This window comes from Zootoca vivipara, chromosome Z1 (genome assembly GCF_965207765.1).
Source record: "Zootoca vivipara chromosome Z1, rZooViv2.hap1.1, whole genome shotgun sequence".
NCBI classification, from domain to species: Eukaryota; Metazoa; Chordata; class Lepidosauria; order Squamata; family Lacertidae; genus Zootoca; species Zootoca vivipara.
Window position 1 is genome coordinate 38478734 of NC_142583.1, and position 16465 is coordinate 38495198.

The window sequence follows — 16465 nt, forward strand, 5'->3', positions numbered from 1 at the left end:
ATACAGAGGAAGACTGTCTTCCTGGTGGCCCGCAAGAAACACCTCTAGCCTTCAGCTTAAACTATTGTCTGTCTTTCCCCGAGGGCTGCTTCACACACTGCAGGCTTTTTCACTTGAACCCCATTATGTAAAAACTCTGGCTGTACTAAAATCTTGATTATTCCCATAATATAGATCCAAACTAGGATAGCCATGTCAGATAGTGCTGCTCTGATCCTGTTATCAGAGTTGTCGCCATCAGCAATTCCATAGGCAACGTTAAGGTTTCTCCTGGACCCCAACTTTCCACATGTGTCCAGATCATGCATACATGCACCAGGAGAGAGGATGAATCACATGGTGTCTTTCCCCCAAGATTTCCAGTAAGTATATTTCCTATTTTTCATCAGTTAAAGCAAATTGCAGGTGGAGCCTGAAATTTTGTGATGGGGATACTTGCATTGACTTGCTGTTAACTCTTGAATAACATGGCTCTCTCCAGTTGTCCTCAAACTGCAGTGTTGCTATAATTCACAGATCTTTGTTACTGTCTTCAGTAGACCCCCGTAACTGGGATTTATAATGAAAAATTTTATAAAAGGGATACATTATACAGGAATATCGCCCACCAATAAGTTAAATGAACTTACATTTAAGAGTAATATCAATCTTTTCTACCCACACAAAAATAAGACACGGGTGGCAGATAATATGTTTCCCTCAAACATTTTTTTAAGATCTAATTTTTTAAATACATTTCCTTATAGTATGGTTCACCATTTGACACATTACTCGGCAAACCTGCATTTTCACAAGGAATGAAGCAAAATGTAAAGCCACTAAATCGAATTAGCTACTGATGCCACATAAATTTCAACTCACAATTTGGCTTGTTCTCATAAAATTAGCAAACACTGCAATTTTTGTGCCTTTCCATGAGTTTAAACTAGCAATTTATTTTTGTTCCAAAACAGCAAGAGGGTATTTAGACTTGTTGCAGGTCTTAATGTGCACTGGTTTTGTTCAACTGTATTGTTTTTAAGATTGCTTTTAACACATTATAATCCTGGTGTTAAAACCTTGGGATGAGCTGGCAACTGAGAAAATGAATAGCATTGTCACATAAAATATCCAGGACTCTGCCAAGTGAGGAGCACTTTCCTATCCTGTGGGTTGTGGCTGTTGGGATCCAAGGACAATTCTTGCCGATTCTTAGCTTCAGGGGGTTATTGTCTCATGTACAAAGTGTTTGCTCAGAACTTGGAAGCTGCCATCTTACACCCTGAAGGAAACAAGATTTTATAATTGACAATAATTCATTCGGATGTTATGATAATCAGAAAACAAACAAGAAGATTCCTTTGTAAACTGAGAGGTTGTTCATCTGGGATGCTTTGAAAGGAACACACATATGCTCAGTGAGAGTAAAATGTACCAATAACTGACTCTGTTCCATAGAGACTATTCCAGTGTCAAACACAGCAACTTTTTAGCAGTTCGGATTTGCCTGAGAACTATTTTGAGTGGTGTACTAGTGAAGAAACAGCAAGTTTCCTGTGGCTCTCAGCTTTGATTTTGAAGTTTCTAGCCATTATGGCTGCAAAGCTCGACTTGACACCGTATAGGCAATGCTTGTTGGATTTCAGAAGCCTGAGGTGTGACTGAATACGATTCCCAACAGATGAGGGCGTATGAGTCCTTGCCAAGGTGGACTCGAATATGCCACATTCTGTAAACCTGTGTGATTTGCATAATTGCAATAAGAAGTAGGCACAGAATCCGGTTTTGTGGTTGAAAAGTTGCAATTTTTTGTCTGTGAAAAATGTGGTGCCCGTACTGATCTTAGTGGTAAGCACATCTGGAAAATTAGGAAACTATATTAAAATGGCTGCCAGGGGGAGACATGGCCAGCCCCAAATGGCTTGCTTGAGGCAGGGGGCGGGGAGCATAGCTGCCAAGTCTCCCGCTGGAAAATGTGGGATCAGCAGTTCCCAGATGTTGCATTGTTCTGTGAATTTATTTATATATATATATATATATATATATATATATATATATATATATATATATATTAAAAAATATATTCACCACATACATGCAAAATGACAGCCCCCCACTGAACTGATTTTTTAAAAACACACAGAATGACACAATGGGGCATTTGGGGGCTGGGTAGGATGTCAGCCATTAAGAGCAGCTGTCAAAACCACTTCCACTGCCACAAAAGCTGTCCAAAAATGTAGCACAGATGCACACCTAACAAGCAAATAACAAAATGTATCTGACAAATCAGTAGCAAAACAAGTATTTTATAACAAATAAATTTTTTTTTTAAAAAAATCCCAGAAGGAACGAGCCTTATGATTTAATTCTGTCTTATTTTGTTCTTCCCACAAATCATTTTTCTTTTGAGTCTCTTCTCTAGGCATAAAAATCACTTCAGAAGTCTGGCTGCACTTTGTTTCCTAAAGCCACCATTTTGAAACATCTGGTGCGGGTGTTGGAAGGGGAGAAATATGTGTATTCAAATTAATATGGCAATACAGTAAGGCTAATTATTGAACAAACTGCTGGAGTTTGAACTAGAGCAGAAATTTGGAGATAAGTGGCTTAAAAACACACACACCTGCCTATGTGCTTCAAGCATAGCAAATCCTTGTTTAATGAGTCCAAAGGATTAGTGCTGTGCACCAGCCATATTAGCACAATATTGGCCAGAGGTGTGTATAGATCCCTTCTCCAGAATTGTACCACTTTTTTTTTTAACTGTGCCCCCAAGGCTATAGCTTTTGCCCCATTCTGACTCTTTCCAAAGGAGCGAATCAATACCAGTCCATTACGTACGTAGATGAAGACCATCAATAAAGGAGGAACTAGCTGGAGGTGAGAAAGCGGTTTTATCAAAGGGCTTTCTCTGTGTTACAAGAGACTTTGCACAACTAAGCCTAGCTGGAAATAGTATAAAATAGCATGGACAAATAAACAGATAAAAAACATAGTTGTAAGCGGACCAGTTGATTATTCTGAGTTATTTGGAAGGGTGTTATTTTATTTTATAAAAAACAACCACTAGTAGTGTTGACCTGTTCAGGACAGAAAAGATCCTTTACGTTTTATTTGATCTGCTCTACCCAGAGACGGGTTAAAGATTCAAATTACAAAAATGGTCTTTTGAAAACAGTCATACAAAAGGAACATAATAAATTTGCTAAAATTTGCTATTTTTTTCCATGTAGATGCACAAATTTTTGAAATTGGCATCTTTTAAAACTTCTGATGGAAAACATTAAAATACATAAAATCTGTGAAAGTTACTATAAATGTTATACAAAAAAATTAAATGAGTATCAAGTAGCCCAGCTACCCCCAGTACAATATTCTGTGATAAAAAGCAGATTGGTGAGAAAATTCTTTTGTATACTTTTATGCATGCAAACAAAGCTGAATTTTAAAAACAGGAGTGTAATCACTGAACTGAAACAATTGTTTCCTTGAAAAATTGCCTGAATACCACAATAAATTTAGCAATGGTGCCCTCTAGTGGGATGAAATGGCTAGTGCCAAAACAAGTGGGAAGCATGGACAGCAGTCACAAACTATCAACAGCCTGGTTTTCCAATAACAAATATTCTATTGCAGAGCTAAGGGGATCGTAAGCCTGACCAGGGTTATTTCCTATTTTAACTAGTCAATTATTGTTTGCAATTGAGTTGTTGGCAGTGCGGGGAGTAGCTTTAGTTTTCCTTACCAAAGGAGGACTGTGATATTTTTTCTTTCATAACAAGAGGGTCTGGGCCTTTAATGGCTGGCTTCCTAGGCATGATGATGTAGCGATAAGAAAGGCTGCACCTGTGGAGTTTCTACCTCGCATGTGAATGTTAGAGTCTGAGAGTTTGGATTGGACTGGAACTTCCATGCTCTCTTATCATGGCAATGGTGCCCACCTGAGAGGTGCCAGAACTGAGTTCCAGTGCATTTCGGCTGAAAAAAAGCACATTTTCACACTCGCAATATGACCGAGGAGGCGCAGGGCATGTCCAAATATTCACACACGTGTGTATAAGGTACTGTGAGAGGCAAGCAGTATGCATGTGCATCTTAACATGTGCCAACCCAACTTGTGCAACCCTTCCTCCTCAGATATGGGGGCAGAGAACAGAACAACCACACAAATGAGGCCTACACTGTTACTGAATGAACGTAGTGCTGGCATCATCATGCGCCAAGGGCTGTGCCTGCTTCCTACCACCACCACCTGCATAGGGTCATCGTCATCATCCAAAGCCAGTAAGTACGTCTCACCCCAGGGAGCCAAGCTGATCTAGTTGATATACAGTTGAACTTGGAAGTAGTACTAGGTGCACATTTCCATACAGCCACAAAATCCACCTGTTCACCTTGATCCAGTCGTTCTCTCTGCCTTAATCTCCAGAGACTGATCTTTGGAGGTCTTTAAGCAGAGGCTTGACTGGCATATGTCAAGAATGCTTTGATGGTGTTTCCTGCTCGGCAGGGGGTTGGACTGGATGGCCCTTGTGGTCTCTTCCAACTCTATGATTCTATGATTCTATATAAAACAAAACAAAATGGAAAGGGCCTGTGCGACTTCCAAGGGTGCTAGATGGTTGCTCCAGAGCACTGGAGTCTGTCAAGAACAAGGATGGGGAATCGGAAACACGCCATTTGCTGCTGGACTACAACTTCCGCCATCCTTGACCACTGGCCATGCTGGCTGGAGCTGAGAACAGCTGGAGGGCTACAGCTTTTCCATCCCTGCTCTTGGATGTGGGTGGGCAGGATGGAACCTGAGGTTGGTACCAGTGTGGTGTAGTGGTTAAGTCTTGTAATCTGGTGAACCGGGTTTGCTTCCCTGCTCCTCCACATGCAGCTGCTGGGTGACCTTGGGATAGTCACACTTCTCTGAGGTCTCTCAGCCTCACTCACCTCACAGAGTGTTTGTTGTGGGGGAGGAAGGGAAAGGAGAATGTTAGCCGCTTTGAGACTCCTTAGGGTAGTGATAAAGCAGGGTATCAAATCCAAACTCCTCCTCTTCTTCTTACTGTACTTTCCCAGAGGTTTAGAATGTGACCCTTCTTCAGACGAGTGTGGTGGGAATACACAGCAATGCTAATACTGTTCAGAACTAAAATTCTGTGATGGATGTTAATGTCATGAAGTTTAAGTGGTAGGAACAGCTCAGGGTCATGACATGAAGTAGGTGTACTATCAAAAGATTACCTCGTTCAGAGTCTTTATCTTGGATTAATCCCATTTGGGTCAATGGGACTTCTCCGAGTAAGGATTTTAAAACTGAGACCTAAAGGCCCATTCCAGTAGATCGCTTACACCAGTTGATGGCTACTAATGGGGAGAGTATTGGCAGCAGGGGGGGGGAACCCCATATAAACAGTATACAGCTGGGAGGTTCAGAAGGACAGCGGGATCATGCCTGAAGTATTGGAAGCTTTTTGTGATAGCTTATATAACAGAGTGAAATTTCCTTTCCCTTCTTGAGCTTCATGTTTCCACAATAAACCCCAGCATGTCACATCACCATTTCTCTCCACACTGGCAGCTGAATGCCTGAGCACCTTATGCACCAGTATCTAATGTACATCAACGCATATTAATAAAGTGATTCTGATCTCTGACCTGCCTGTAAAGTAGGAACTGTTTGTAAAGAATCAATTATGTGTTGACATTAGCAAGCGCAGAGCTGTAATGGATAGTGCAATTCCAGGAGTCAGAGAGGCCAGCTGGGATCTTTGACCTTAACCTGAGGAGTATAAGTCCTTCTTCTTGCTACCATATTAGTTGTTAGTTGATCACTAACTTGGGAGCCTGTTTTCTGACTAGAGTTTTTAAGCCCTATAGCAAAATCATCATCATCAAAGTTCCATTAAAGGAAGCAGATGAAGAGGATAGGGGCATACTGTAATGGCACTCTGCATGTTACGTACTTTCTGAGCAACTCAAGGAAATGAGATTATTAACTAGAAAAAATAAGTCAGCAGTATAAGCAGAGGAAGAAGCCATCCCAAGAAGCAAAACCAGAAAAATCCAATCTGGTCTAGTGAGCTATTCTGTTTCAGAGCTGCCACAAATGCAGGAAGCCCAAACTGGGATTTGCCAACAGCGCATCACAGTTGCCACGACACTGCTGCACTGCGGGAATATCATGTAACTCATTCAGGCAGTCAGCTGATCTACATACAATAAGTGATCTAGCCATAAATTTAGTTGGCCTACTGAAGCATCCTGCGGTTAAGCTGTGTAAACAGAGTGAGCCGAGAATAAGGGAAGTAAAAGCAGGACATTGCACTGTGAAAGCTGCCTTGGGCCATGGAGAAATTCCAACCCCGACTGCTGGGTTATGAGGTTGATGCCAGAATGGATGTAAATGGGCTCCCTTTCTGAGGCATTTTAAAGCACCACTTTCAAGTCAAGAACTTGCAGCCATCTAGTGACAGAGCTTGTGTGGGCAATTATCACCACTACTAAGACTGAAAATGCATTAGAGTCATGTTCTTGTAGATATCATCATGATGCATGAAAAAAGATGAACACTTAATGGCTGCCAAAAACAAAAGCAATAGTTGCACCCACCCCATCTGTCTTCTTGTCCTGTCCAGAATTTCTTCAGTAGTTTTTCTTTCTCGTCCTCATACTTCACATTACTCTACAGCACCACAGTTCAAATGCCTCTAATTTCTTTCTTCTGTTTTACCTGCCACCTATGCTTTACATATGCATGTGTTTCTCCCAGACCTAAACCAATTCCTCCTGCCAACAAGTGCCAATAAACCATATTGATTTCTCCATACCTATTTTGCTCTGATTTCCCATCCTCTGCTCTCTTGCTTATTAGCATTTCAGCTATTGTATGGTTTGATTTGCTTCCTTTATGCCAGGCATCCCCAAACTGCGGCCCTCCAGATGTTTTGGCCTACAACTCCCATGATCCCTAGCTAACAGGACCAGTGGTCAGGGAAGATGGGAATTGTAGTCTAAAACATCTGGAGGGCCGAAGTTTGGGGATGCCTGCTTTATGCTGCATATCTTTATCTCCATCAGGGAGTAGTTGTTGCATTAAGGCTGGGCCAATTTTTTTGTGGGCAAGGATTTTTTTGGTGTGCCATGCTATTTTACCCCTGTTCACAACCATTCTTACTTTTGATGCAAAATTTAAATCAGAAGGTGAGTTTCCTCCACTTGCTGGTTATGTCTTCTGGCCAATCAGGGATCATATAGGCGGCGTTATGATACCATGGCACCACAAAATCAATCTGATTTGGCTATGTGACAGCACACTGAAGTAAAATCAGAGTTAGGACAACTCTTCCTGTTTTCACTCTGAAAGTGGGACTATGTACCTCAGTTGCTGAAGAGAGTATCATGTTTCACAAAAACAACTGTTAACCAGGTTTGTGGTTTGAGCCCACCCAGAGACTGTGGGCAATATTGTAGGGGTTGGACTATAGAACCCTCAAGGTCCCTTCCAACTCTACAGTTCTATGGTTCTATAAAAATTTGTATTTGGAATATCATCTCTTCCTCAGTTTGGGTCAATACTAAGTCATGTGAGTGAGTGAGTGAGTGAAAGAGAATATATTAGAGCAGTGGTAGTGCTCTTAATACTAGTAAATCTAGTAATAAAATCATATTTATTTTCAAGCAGTGAGTGGGAAAGAAGCCATTGTATTTAATCAATTCTGTAACTATATTTTCATGCCTAGCAATACCACTATGCCCTCAGCAAAACATAGCCAGTGCATTGCCTTCTCATTTGCAACAGAGCTACGCTGAGTGCACACAAAAGACTGCATTTGTCCAAAATAAAAGTGTTATTGTCGTCCCCTGCCACCTCAAGCTATTCTTAGCAATAGATATTTTGAGATCATCAGAATACATTGTAAGGTGCCCAGGATCTGAGTAGCTGCTTCTTGGAACTTGGGTCTTGCATGGTTGAGGTTTCATTACTTCTAGAATCATTCATTAGAAGTATAAATTACTTGCTACTCAGTAGCTGCCAAGAATAACTCACACATCATCCTCTGCCAAGCTCTAACATTGGCACTGGGCTCATGCCCTATCAAAATAAGCTCAGTCCATGTAGTCAAGCTTTTGGCCAGCACTCAGTATGTTAATATTAGGCACTCATGCTAATGGTAGTGAAGGTCATACGTGTGACAGTTTCATTTGGTACTAAAAAGGTAATGTGTGCTTTAATTAGCTAATACAGTATTGATAGTGACTGACTTGCCATTGCTATATTTGATCAGTATTGCTAATTTTAATTATCACTCCTCTTTTCCAAAGATGCCCACTTTTGGCTTTGTGTTTCATTACTCCTTAGTTTGCTTGACTTACATGGCTCATGGCTTGGTATTTTTTTCCTAATGAAATACCAATTGTAACCCATAGCTGCCAAGTTCTCCCTTTTTTTAAGGGAAATTCCATTATGCTGAATAGGCTTCCTCGCGAGAAAAGGGAAAACTTGGCAGCTATGTTGTAACCTCATTGGGTGAGGGAAGTGCCTACACATATTTCCATGTGCTCTGTGGTGTCCCTGAAAACAGAGTCCAGGCAGAAGACCCAATTTGCCTCACAACTACATTATCCACAAGCTCTACATTGTCATTCTTCCCATATGCAGCAACGACAGATATTTATATGGGAGAAAGGAAAAGGCCACAAGATCAAGCAGGAGTGGCTAATCTGGCCCCCACACAATTTTTTCTGACCCTCAGCCCTAATACTTTTGGTGACACTAGCACTAACACACACACAGCTTTGGTGTGGGCAGAGTTGGGCTGATGATGTGAATCAGCCTCTTCCCATTCATCATCTCAACCATGTGACGAGCAGAGAGGGGGTTGATGATCCCTTTCCTCAACCAATTTGCTCAGATCATTTGACGAGCTTGGCTGTGTGCATGTGAGAGCAGGATGAGTGTGAGGTGGACAATTTCACACCCACCTGTGGCATGAAGCCCCATGCAGCTCCTGTCCAGTTCCAGGTGACACTAGTATAGGAAGGGAAGCACAAAAGGTTCTGCACTTCTTAACTATGTTGCCGCCTGCAGTCCATTGTCTTTGTCCTATAGAGCTTATCCTTGGATAATTGCACCTTGGTTTGCACTGCTTGTTCATGCTACTGCGTGGTAAAGAAATGGTACCAAGAATTGTTTTTAGGTATGTAAGTAACTTCACTACTAATGTTAATTTACAAAGTGCTTCATGACTGGTATTCTTCACCCTTGGAACATTGTGAGATATAATCTTGCTCTCTTCCTAGAGGCATAGAGTTAAGAACTAGAGGTTGTGATGGCAAGATTACCCTTACCCACTGAATTAAGTTCATTAAAAATAATAAATAAGCTTATAATCCTGCCTTTCTGTCATGGGGCTCTTAAAGAGGTCTCCATAGGGTTCTCAGGCACTGATTAGAATCAGACCCTAAGCAGCTCAGTAGAACAAGGTTGCTGCATCAGGCACCTTCAGACAGTGCCCTGATCTGGGGGTTGAACTTTGACCCGTATGTGATCTCTTTTTAGTTCACACAAAACAGGGAACAAGAAAATGCTCAGTTAGTGGGTTAAGAATATTCACTGATCAAAAGCTGGGAGCAAATTTTATCACTTGCGTAACCTCGCACTGCCATCTTGCTCCATGTTTACTAAACTCACCTTGCCAAATGGTCCTGGGAGGCACCCGGGTTACTAAAATATGGCTGTCCACCACAAGTAGAGATAAACTATGGTACCATCAATTAATCTATGTACACTTCAAGTTGCACATTTAACCTTCTCTACACAAGATAGGACTAGGCAAGGGTAAGGGTGTGTGTGTGTGTGTGTGTGTTTAAAAAACATCCTAAGCTATAACAATCTAGTGTTATTAAACATAGACAGACAGAAATAGTGCGGGAGGACTTAAGAATTTGTAATTTATTCATAAACTGCTAAGCCATCATAGCAAACTTTTTAAATGAAATCTGATAGTTCTTTAAATATTTACCAGCTTGTTGACCCATTTTCTCAGTTAATTAGGGATTGCATTAACAATGTACTGAACAGAGGCAGCTTTTAAAATTAAGCAGCCCAACTATTGTGCATTACACAAAGTTTTTATTTTGTTAAATGCAGCTAGAGTAAGGAAGCTCAATTGAAAACACCCCAATTCTTTAACAAAAAAGACACTTAATATATGACTAGATTAATCACTTTTCCTATGACTTAGTTGACAGACCCAGATCATCTTTCTAGGAAGAACATTCATTTTGCAGTCTTCTCTGTTTCTGTAATAGCTTTTTACTGACTTCAGCTGCACATATTTTCTTACCATGATTTTCGTGATAGCCTGCATTATTTTCAAGTGAAAGGTTTTGCAGTATTTTGCTTCTAATGAAAATTAATGAGTAATTCATCATACTTTCTCAACCTTTTTCAGTGCACTTGTTCATTTCCATCTTTAAGCTGAATCCATTCATCTGAAACACATAATTGTGCAGCTGAAAATAATTCAGGGAAGATGTGGTCACACACCCTTTATGACCTATTGCCAAAAGGGATTGAGAGGTGTTTTAGTTGTTTGTTTCTTCCTGGTCATCACCTTTATTTTCCCTTACTATTTCCCTGTTATTACCTGCTGCCTTGTACTTTATTTTGCATATGTTTTGAGTTTTGAAGTCTTTTCAAAAAATATTTTTGCAGAGTGTTTCATATTGAGGATGAAAGGTGGGATATTAATAATAACAAAGATTAAAAATACATAAAAATGTCACACATTAAATACTTCCCTAAACATGTTTATAATAAATGCATAGCAAGCTCTGGGAGTGAAGAGGCATGCCCAGTGCATCTTATCCTATGACAATTTTTTTAAAAAGATACATGATTTTAAAGTGAGAGTTGCAACAATGTTGCAGTTCAGAGTGCTGCTCTTCAGGGCCAGCCAGCCATTCCCAGGATACTCCATTAAATTTCCCAATTCTCTGCTCTTCTGTTCTCTTGCCCCACCTACTTCCACCGTCACCCAGCATTGCATGGTTATTGAGCATGCCTTCCCTAGGGTCCCCCCACCCCTTAATATATATTTCTACATACTTTAAGATTCCCCAGAGCATACCTTTTGGGTATGCTTAGAGAAGGATTTGCACTCAGAGTAGTAAATAGCCTTTGCCAATTAACTCTGAATTTCTACTTGGTCTCAGACTAACCATTGCTCAGGCCGCCTTGATTCCAGCACAACCTGAATCTGAAGAAAGTTTTTCCAGTCAGAGTGCTAAAAGGCTGCAAAAGTTGTAATAGGGCCATCCATTGGGTTTCCTGAGATGACCTGAGGTCTTTGTTCCAATTGTTCCAATAGCTGAACTGACCTAAAGTAGAAAACAAAGCAACTGCCAGCCGTGAGGATTAAACAAGCCAGCATATCGAGGTGCAAATGGCTAGAAGAAGCTTTCTCTCCATTTGCACCTGATGAGCGGCCATGTTCCTCTGCCAAAAGGTGGCATTTACTGTGTCTTTGTTTCCTTCCTGGAGATCAATTCACAATGCAGCCAGTCAGTGTTTGCATCCCATGGATCAATTTTCTTAACTGCCAGTGTTGCTCTGCTTTGTTTTTCTAAACAGGAAAGTTAGCTCAAGTGGCAAACATCTGACTGATTTGAGAAATCTCACACACCAAACCAAAGGCATCGCAACCTAAGTGAGAAGAGGGCAAAGGGCTTCTGTTTACTTGAAAAGAAGAACCGCAAGAGCAGAAACTTTTTCTGCAGAGACGAACTAGGAGGTGACACACAGTGGCAGAGGAAGGATTTCTATTTCTGGCACTACCTTAAGGCAACAAAGGAAACATAATAGCAACAATAGTCCAATTTAATGAGCAGGTATGCAATATTAATTGCCTTAAAAGTTACACTTTGAACAAAACATACCTTTATATTTTCATATCTGAAAGTAAAACATCTGCATAATATCTGCAAAGTAGCTAATACATCTGCATTGCAACAAAATCATGCCTACACAAAATAGGTTTGCTTAGATGGTTATATGCAACTGCTCCACTTCCTGTGCTATTATTTTCTACTTCAGGCCTACAGATGAAGCTACCTGACATCTAACAGGAAGAACAACCACCATGAGCTAGTAGACACCCTAGAGAACAGCTTTTTTCCCACTGCCTGATGGGCTGATCCAGTTGTATTCTGCCTGTACCAGAACAAAGCTGTTCTCTCGTATCTTTCTGAAATGCATCATCTCCCCATTCTCCTGAAGTGCCATGGCATTATTTTCTGGCTCACTAAAGGACACTTCCGTTCGCTTGTGACAATACTGGGAATGGATGCAACGTAGACCAACAGCCAGCACCATGCTGAGGACAGCAGAGCATCCAAGGAGAACACCCAGCTGAGCTACTACAAGCTCCTTGTGTGGCTTTCCTCCTCCTTCTCCAGAAACAGTAGCTTTGGGTGTGGCTCTTGTTACCTTCAGGAGTGTGTTCCCAGGGATATCCTTTCTGCCCTTTCCCTCCTGCTCATGTGATGTAAGTTCAGCCTGGGGCAGGAAGTTTGCTGGAACTTCCCACGTCGCAGCTTGTTTCTCTGCCATCTTCCTTGAAGTTCCTGATAAACTTTGATAGACACTTGTGTCCTCTTCACTACCTAAATGCTTTGGTATTGTTCCCATGCCTGGGAGGCGTAGAGGATCCCGGAAGTGGACCAGTGGTGAAGCTGTAACGGGTAGCACATACTTGCTAAGGCCTGGGTTAGGTGTAGGAACCCCCTTAAAAACAAAGAGATGAAGTGCACATGGGATGTGGCTGAGATATACAGTCACCTTTTAGTTGTTCAGTTAGGTCAAAACTATCATTAACCTACTAGAATCATCACAATTCTCACAGATAACTGATCATAATAGCACACCACTTCTTAAGAGCTCTTAAAATGATCCTAGAACAGTATTGAATCAGACCAATGGGAGGGGATGAGGAAGAAGATAGGTAACCATTGATTAGTATTCAGAATTCTCATTTTAGAAAGCTTCTTAGCTTGCAGAGATAGTAGCAGGTTTATGCTGTGTCACCACATTTTGTGACCTTCAGAGATGAGCATGTCGTTTTCTTACTGTGATGTCATTATATGCTTTGGTGATGGGCTTGGCGTTTGGGTAAAGGAATGTTACAGAGCTCAAAAAATGTCTGATAGGTTTTATAGACAGAGGAGAATAAAGTTAGCCTGTTGCACAATCAAATGTTTCTATCAGATGTCAAGGAGATGAAGAACTATACAGTGGAACCTCGGTTTATGAATTTTCGGTTTATGAACGCCGCGGACCCATCTGGAACGGATTAATCCACTTTCCATTACTTTCAATGGGAAAGTTCGCTTCAGTTTATGAACGCTTCAGTTTATGAACAGACTTCCGGAACCAATTGTGTTCATAAACCGAGGTACCACTGTACAACATTTAGAAGACATCTGAAGGCAACCTTGTATAGGGAAGGATTTAATGTTTTATGTATTATTATGCTTTTATATTTGCTGGAAATCCTACCCCAGTGGCTGGGGCAACCCAGTCAGGTGGGTGCAGTACAAATTGTTTGTTGTTGTTGTTGTTGTTGTTGTTTGTTATTATTATTATAGGTTAGACTCCACCAGGAGCTTTCTTGGCCACTGCCAGTTAAGGAAAATGGAAATGTGAGAGCCAATATGGTAAAGAAGGGCAAAACTATGGAAATGCATGTTCCAATTCTCACTAAGTAATAAAGTTCATTTGGGTACCTTTGGGACATTCACCATCTCTCAGCCTATCCTTTTCTATGAAGTAAGCATCTGCCTGTTCTTTTATGCCTTCTGACAGTCTCTGTCTCATCCCTACTATTCATGCGGCAATTACTACCCTCTCCTTGACACTGCTGCCTTGTCTCTTCCTTATGAACTGTAACTCCTCTGGGCAGAATCTGTATCACTTCTGTTCTGCTCAGTGCCTAATATCATGAGCAAAAGAAAACACTGAGTAGCAGGACTAGGAAAGCTACTAGTACTAAGAATCATAGTAGTTGAAAGAGCATATCCGTATGCTGTATCTATGGCCCAAGGGTTAATTGTAAGACATGTCTATCCTCTTTCAGCAGAGCTGTTTACAGCCAGCTGTCTCCTGTCTATACAACTCCAGGAATAATTGCCATCAAAATGAACACTTAGAACACAATAGCTTTGAATGTCTGCATAAAAAGGTACCACAAACCCAGTGGGGCTCTCTTCCAAGAGTTTACTTTAACTTATTTAAGATTTCAGAGAGTCTACTGCCCTCTAACTGGAGTAAGCGAGAACAGCACTAATGCCTCAGTATATACGGTACATGATCTACATCAAAATCCACTGACTGGAAAATCAGACATTGACTACTTAGCCTTCTTTCCAGGACCTGCCATCATGAGTACTGCAGCACTGTAGCACTGTGCTCATTTAGTCTTTCTGAATGTACTTCAGATTTTCACTAAATTCAGACACTTTAAGGGGGGAGAAACTCACCAAATGCACTTCTTTGCTTGGCCTGTTTTCTCTGTGGTCTACAACCATGCCTGGGTCTGAAGCCAGTTATAGCGGGGAGAGAATTATTTGCTTCAGAATCCGACGAATCTTAAAGCTAACTAGGTCACAACTAATTAAGCACATCAGTTTTGGCAATCTGTGCTTATCAAGAGACATGAAATGACCTCAGATGCAGTCTACGTGTGCCAGACATTCCAGACAGGATTCCAGAAGGCTAAAATCAAGCTTTCGTTGGATCCTCTGTATTTGTACACTGGGGGCAAGTTTTCTAGTCACAAAGAATTCTTCCTCACTCAAGCAAAAACCAGAGTTTCTACGTGCAAAAGGCTTCTGCCCCCTTACCAAATGTTCGGCAAACAACACATTCCCACAAGGTCTGTTCAGCCTTGTGTGAGTATGGGACCAAGCCTATGGCTTTCCCATTACAAACAAAGCAAAAGTGTGTCCATTATACTTTCGAGTTCAAACCTTCAAGGACAATTTGTTCTCCATCTACATGGTTTTTTTCGCGCGGGGGTGGGGGGGTGGGGATACAGTTACAGATTTGTTTTCAGTCTTGCATTGTTATACTCTTACGATTTCAATGCAGATTAAATAATGAGACAAGTTCTCATTGCATTCAGTGACACTGTGATTCTCTGGCTGCAGGCCTTACAAAGCAGCAGGAAAATGGTCTCAGGAGCATTCGAATTTGTGTCCGAGGAGAAACTCTAAATTTTATCATTAGCAGGGTTTAGCTATGTGTTGGGTCACTGCAGTGGCTCTTACTTATTTGCACACCTCTATGATATTAGAGTGTGGTACCAGTTTAAACAAATACATCTTCCTTTTATCATATTAGGCTTCTGTCAGTAAGACACAATGCTGAAGCAGAACAGTAACAATGTACTACCAAAGATCTTTCATGAAAACAAATGCCATCCTTTCAGTGCTTACCTCCATGCCTTTTTTACATGTAGAACAAAGCTGTGATACAGAAAAGCTTGAAGTATTTTCTCTCCTGAAATGTTGGGAAGCAAAGTGTAAATTAATTACATTTCGTTCTGATAAATCCAGCTTGTATTCTGCACACACGTTCCTAACTGTCACAAGGAAATTCCTCCCAAAGCTTACTCAGGACTGGGGTTGGGGGGGATGCTTTAATTGTATGGTATGTCACAGATATGAATCCCACAAAGGAGGCTGCTTACACAGAGCCAGACCACTGGTCTATCTAGCTCAGCATTGTCTACATGGACAGGTAGCACATCTTCAGGGTTTCAGGCAGAGATCATTTGCGGACTTACATGGAGATGCTGCAAGCCAGCTACTCTACCACTGAGCCACAGCCCATATGTGCCACAGAATTAGATCTGTTTCATATAAGATAGGCACTATGTGAAGGTCATTTGAAATCTTACGCTCAGGTGAGCTCTGGAGCTGAAAACCAATAAGGAATGGGCTTGTGCCCAACACACTGAGCACTGAGACTTCCATTTCCCCTCCTCCCCACTGCAGCCCCACACACGACCTCCAGAATCGGCTCCAGAGAGGCCCCCCAACTGTCTGGAGATTTGGAGGATGCATAGGGGACAGAAGGAAAAGGGGGAAAGGAAAATTCCATTTGCACAAGTGGAAGTCAATTCTGCACAAACAATGGCAGCGCTAGACACAAGCCGCAGAGACCATTTCTCCAGAGACTGTCTCTCGCTCCATGAGCATCTTATTTTGCTACCAGACAGCTATCATGCCAGGTAACTTTCAAATGGCAGCCTTTTTGCATTTAGCTGGTCTTAGTCCTCCAAAATGCCTACACCTGGCAGTGTTTGAAAGCTCTGCAGCTGTTATTCTGGATTTACACACGTGTAAGAGAGAGAGAGAGATGCAGCACTCAGACTCTTTTAAGACTGCCATGTTTTGGCAAATCCAATATTCATAAATATTAGTGCAA

At 41.4% G+C, this 16465-nt stretch overlaps 1 protein-coding gene and 1 long non-coding RNA gene across 6 annotated transcripts in view; one reads left to right on the forward strand and one right to left on the reverse strand.

The window, feature by feature from the left end:
* LOC148687346 (uncharacterized) lies at positions 1–11868 on the forward strand. Its single transcript, XR_015947733.1, has 3 exons — positions 1–362; positions 4120–4266; positions 11612–11868. It is a non-coding gene; the product is annotated as an uncharacterized LOC148687346 (long non-coding RNA).
* The window catches only part of REELD1 (reeler domain containing 1), a 16278-nt gene continuing 11652 nt past the window's right edge, over positions 11840–16465 (reverse strand). For all 5 annotated transcript variants that reach the window (XM_088660287.1, XM_088660282.1, XM_088660286.1 and 2 more), the window contains 2 exons: positions 15472–15535; positions 11840–12763 (listed from right to left, as the gene is read on the reverse strand). In XM_088660287.1, the coding sequence (XP_088516413.1) occupies positions 12137–12763; positions 15472–15535 (691 nt within the window). In that variant the 3' untranslated portion in view covers positions 11840–12136. The remainder of the gene's footprint in view (positions 12764–15471; positions 15536–16465) is intronic.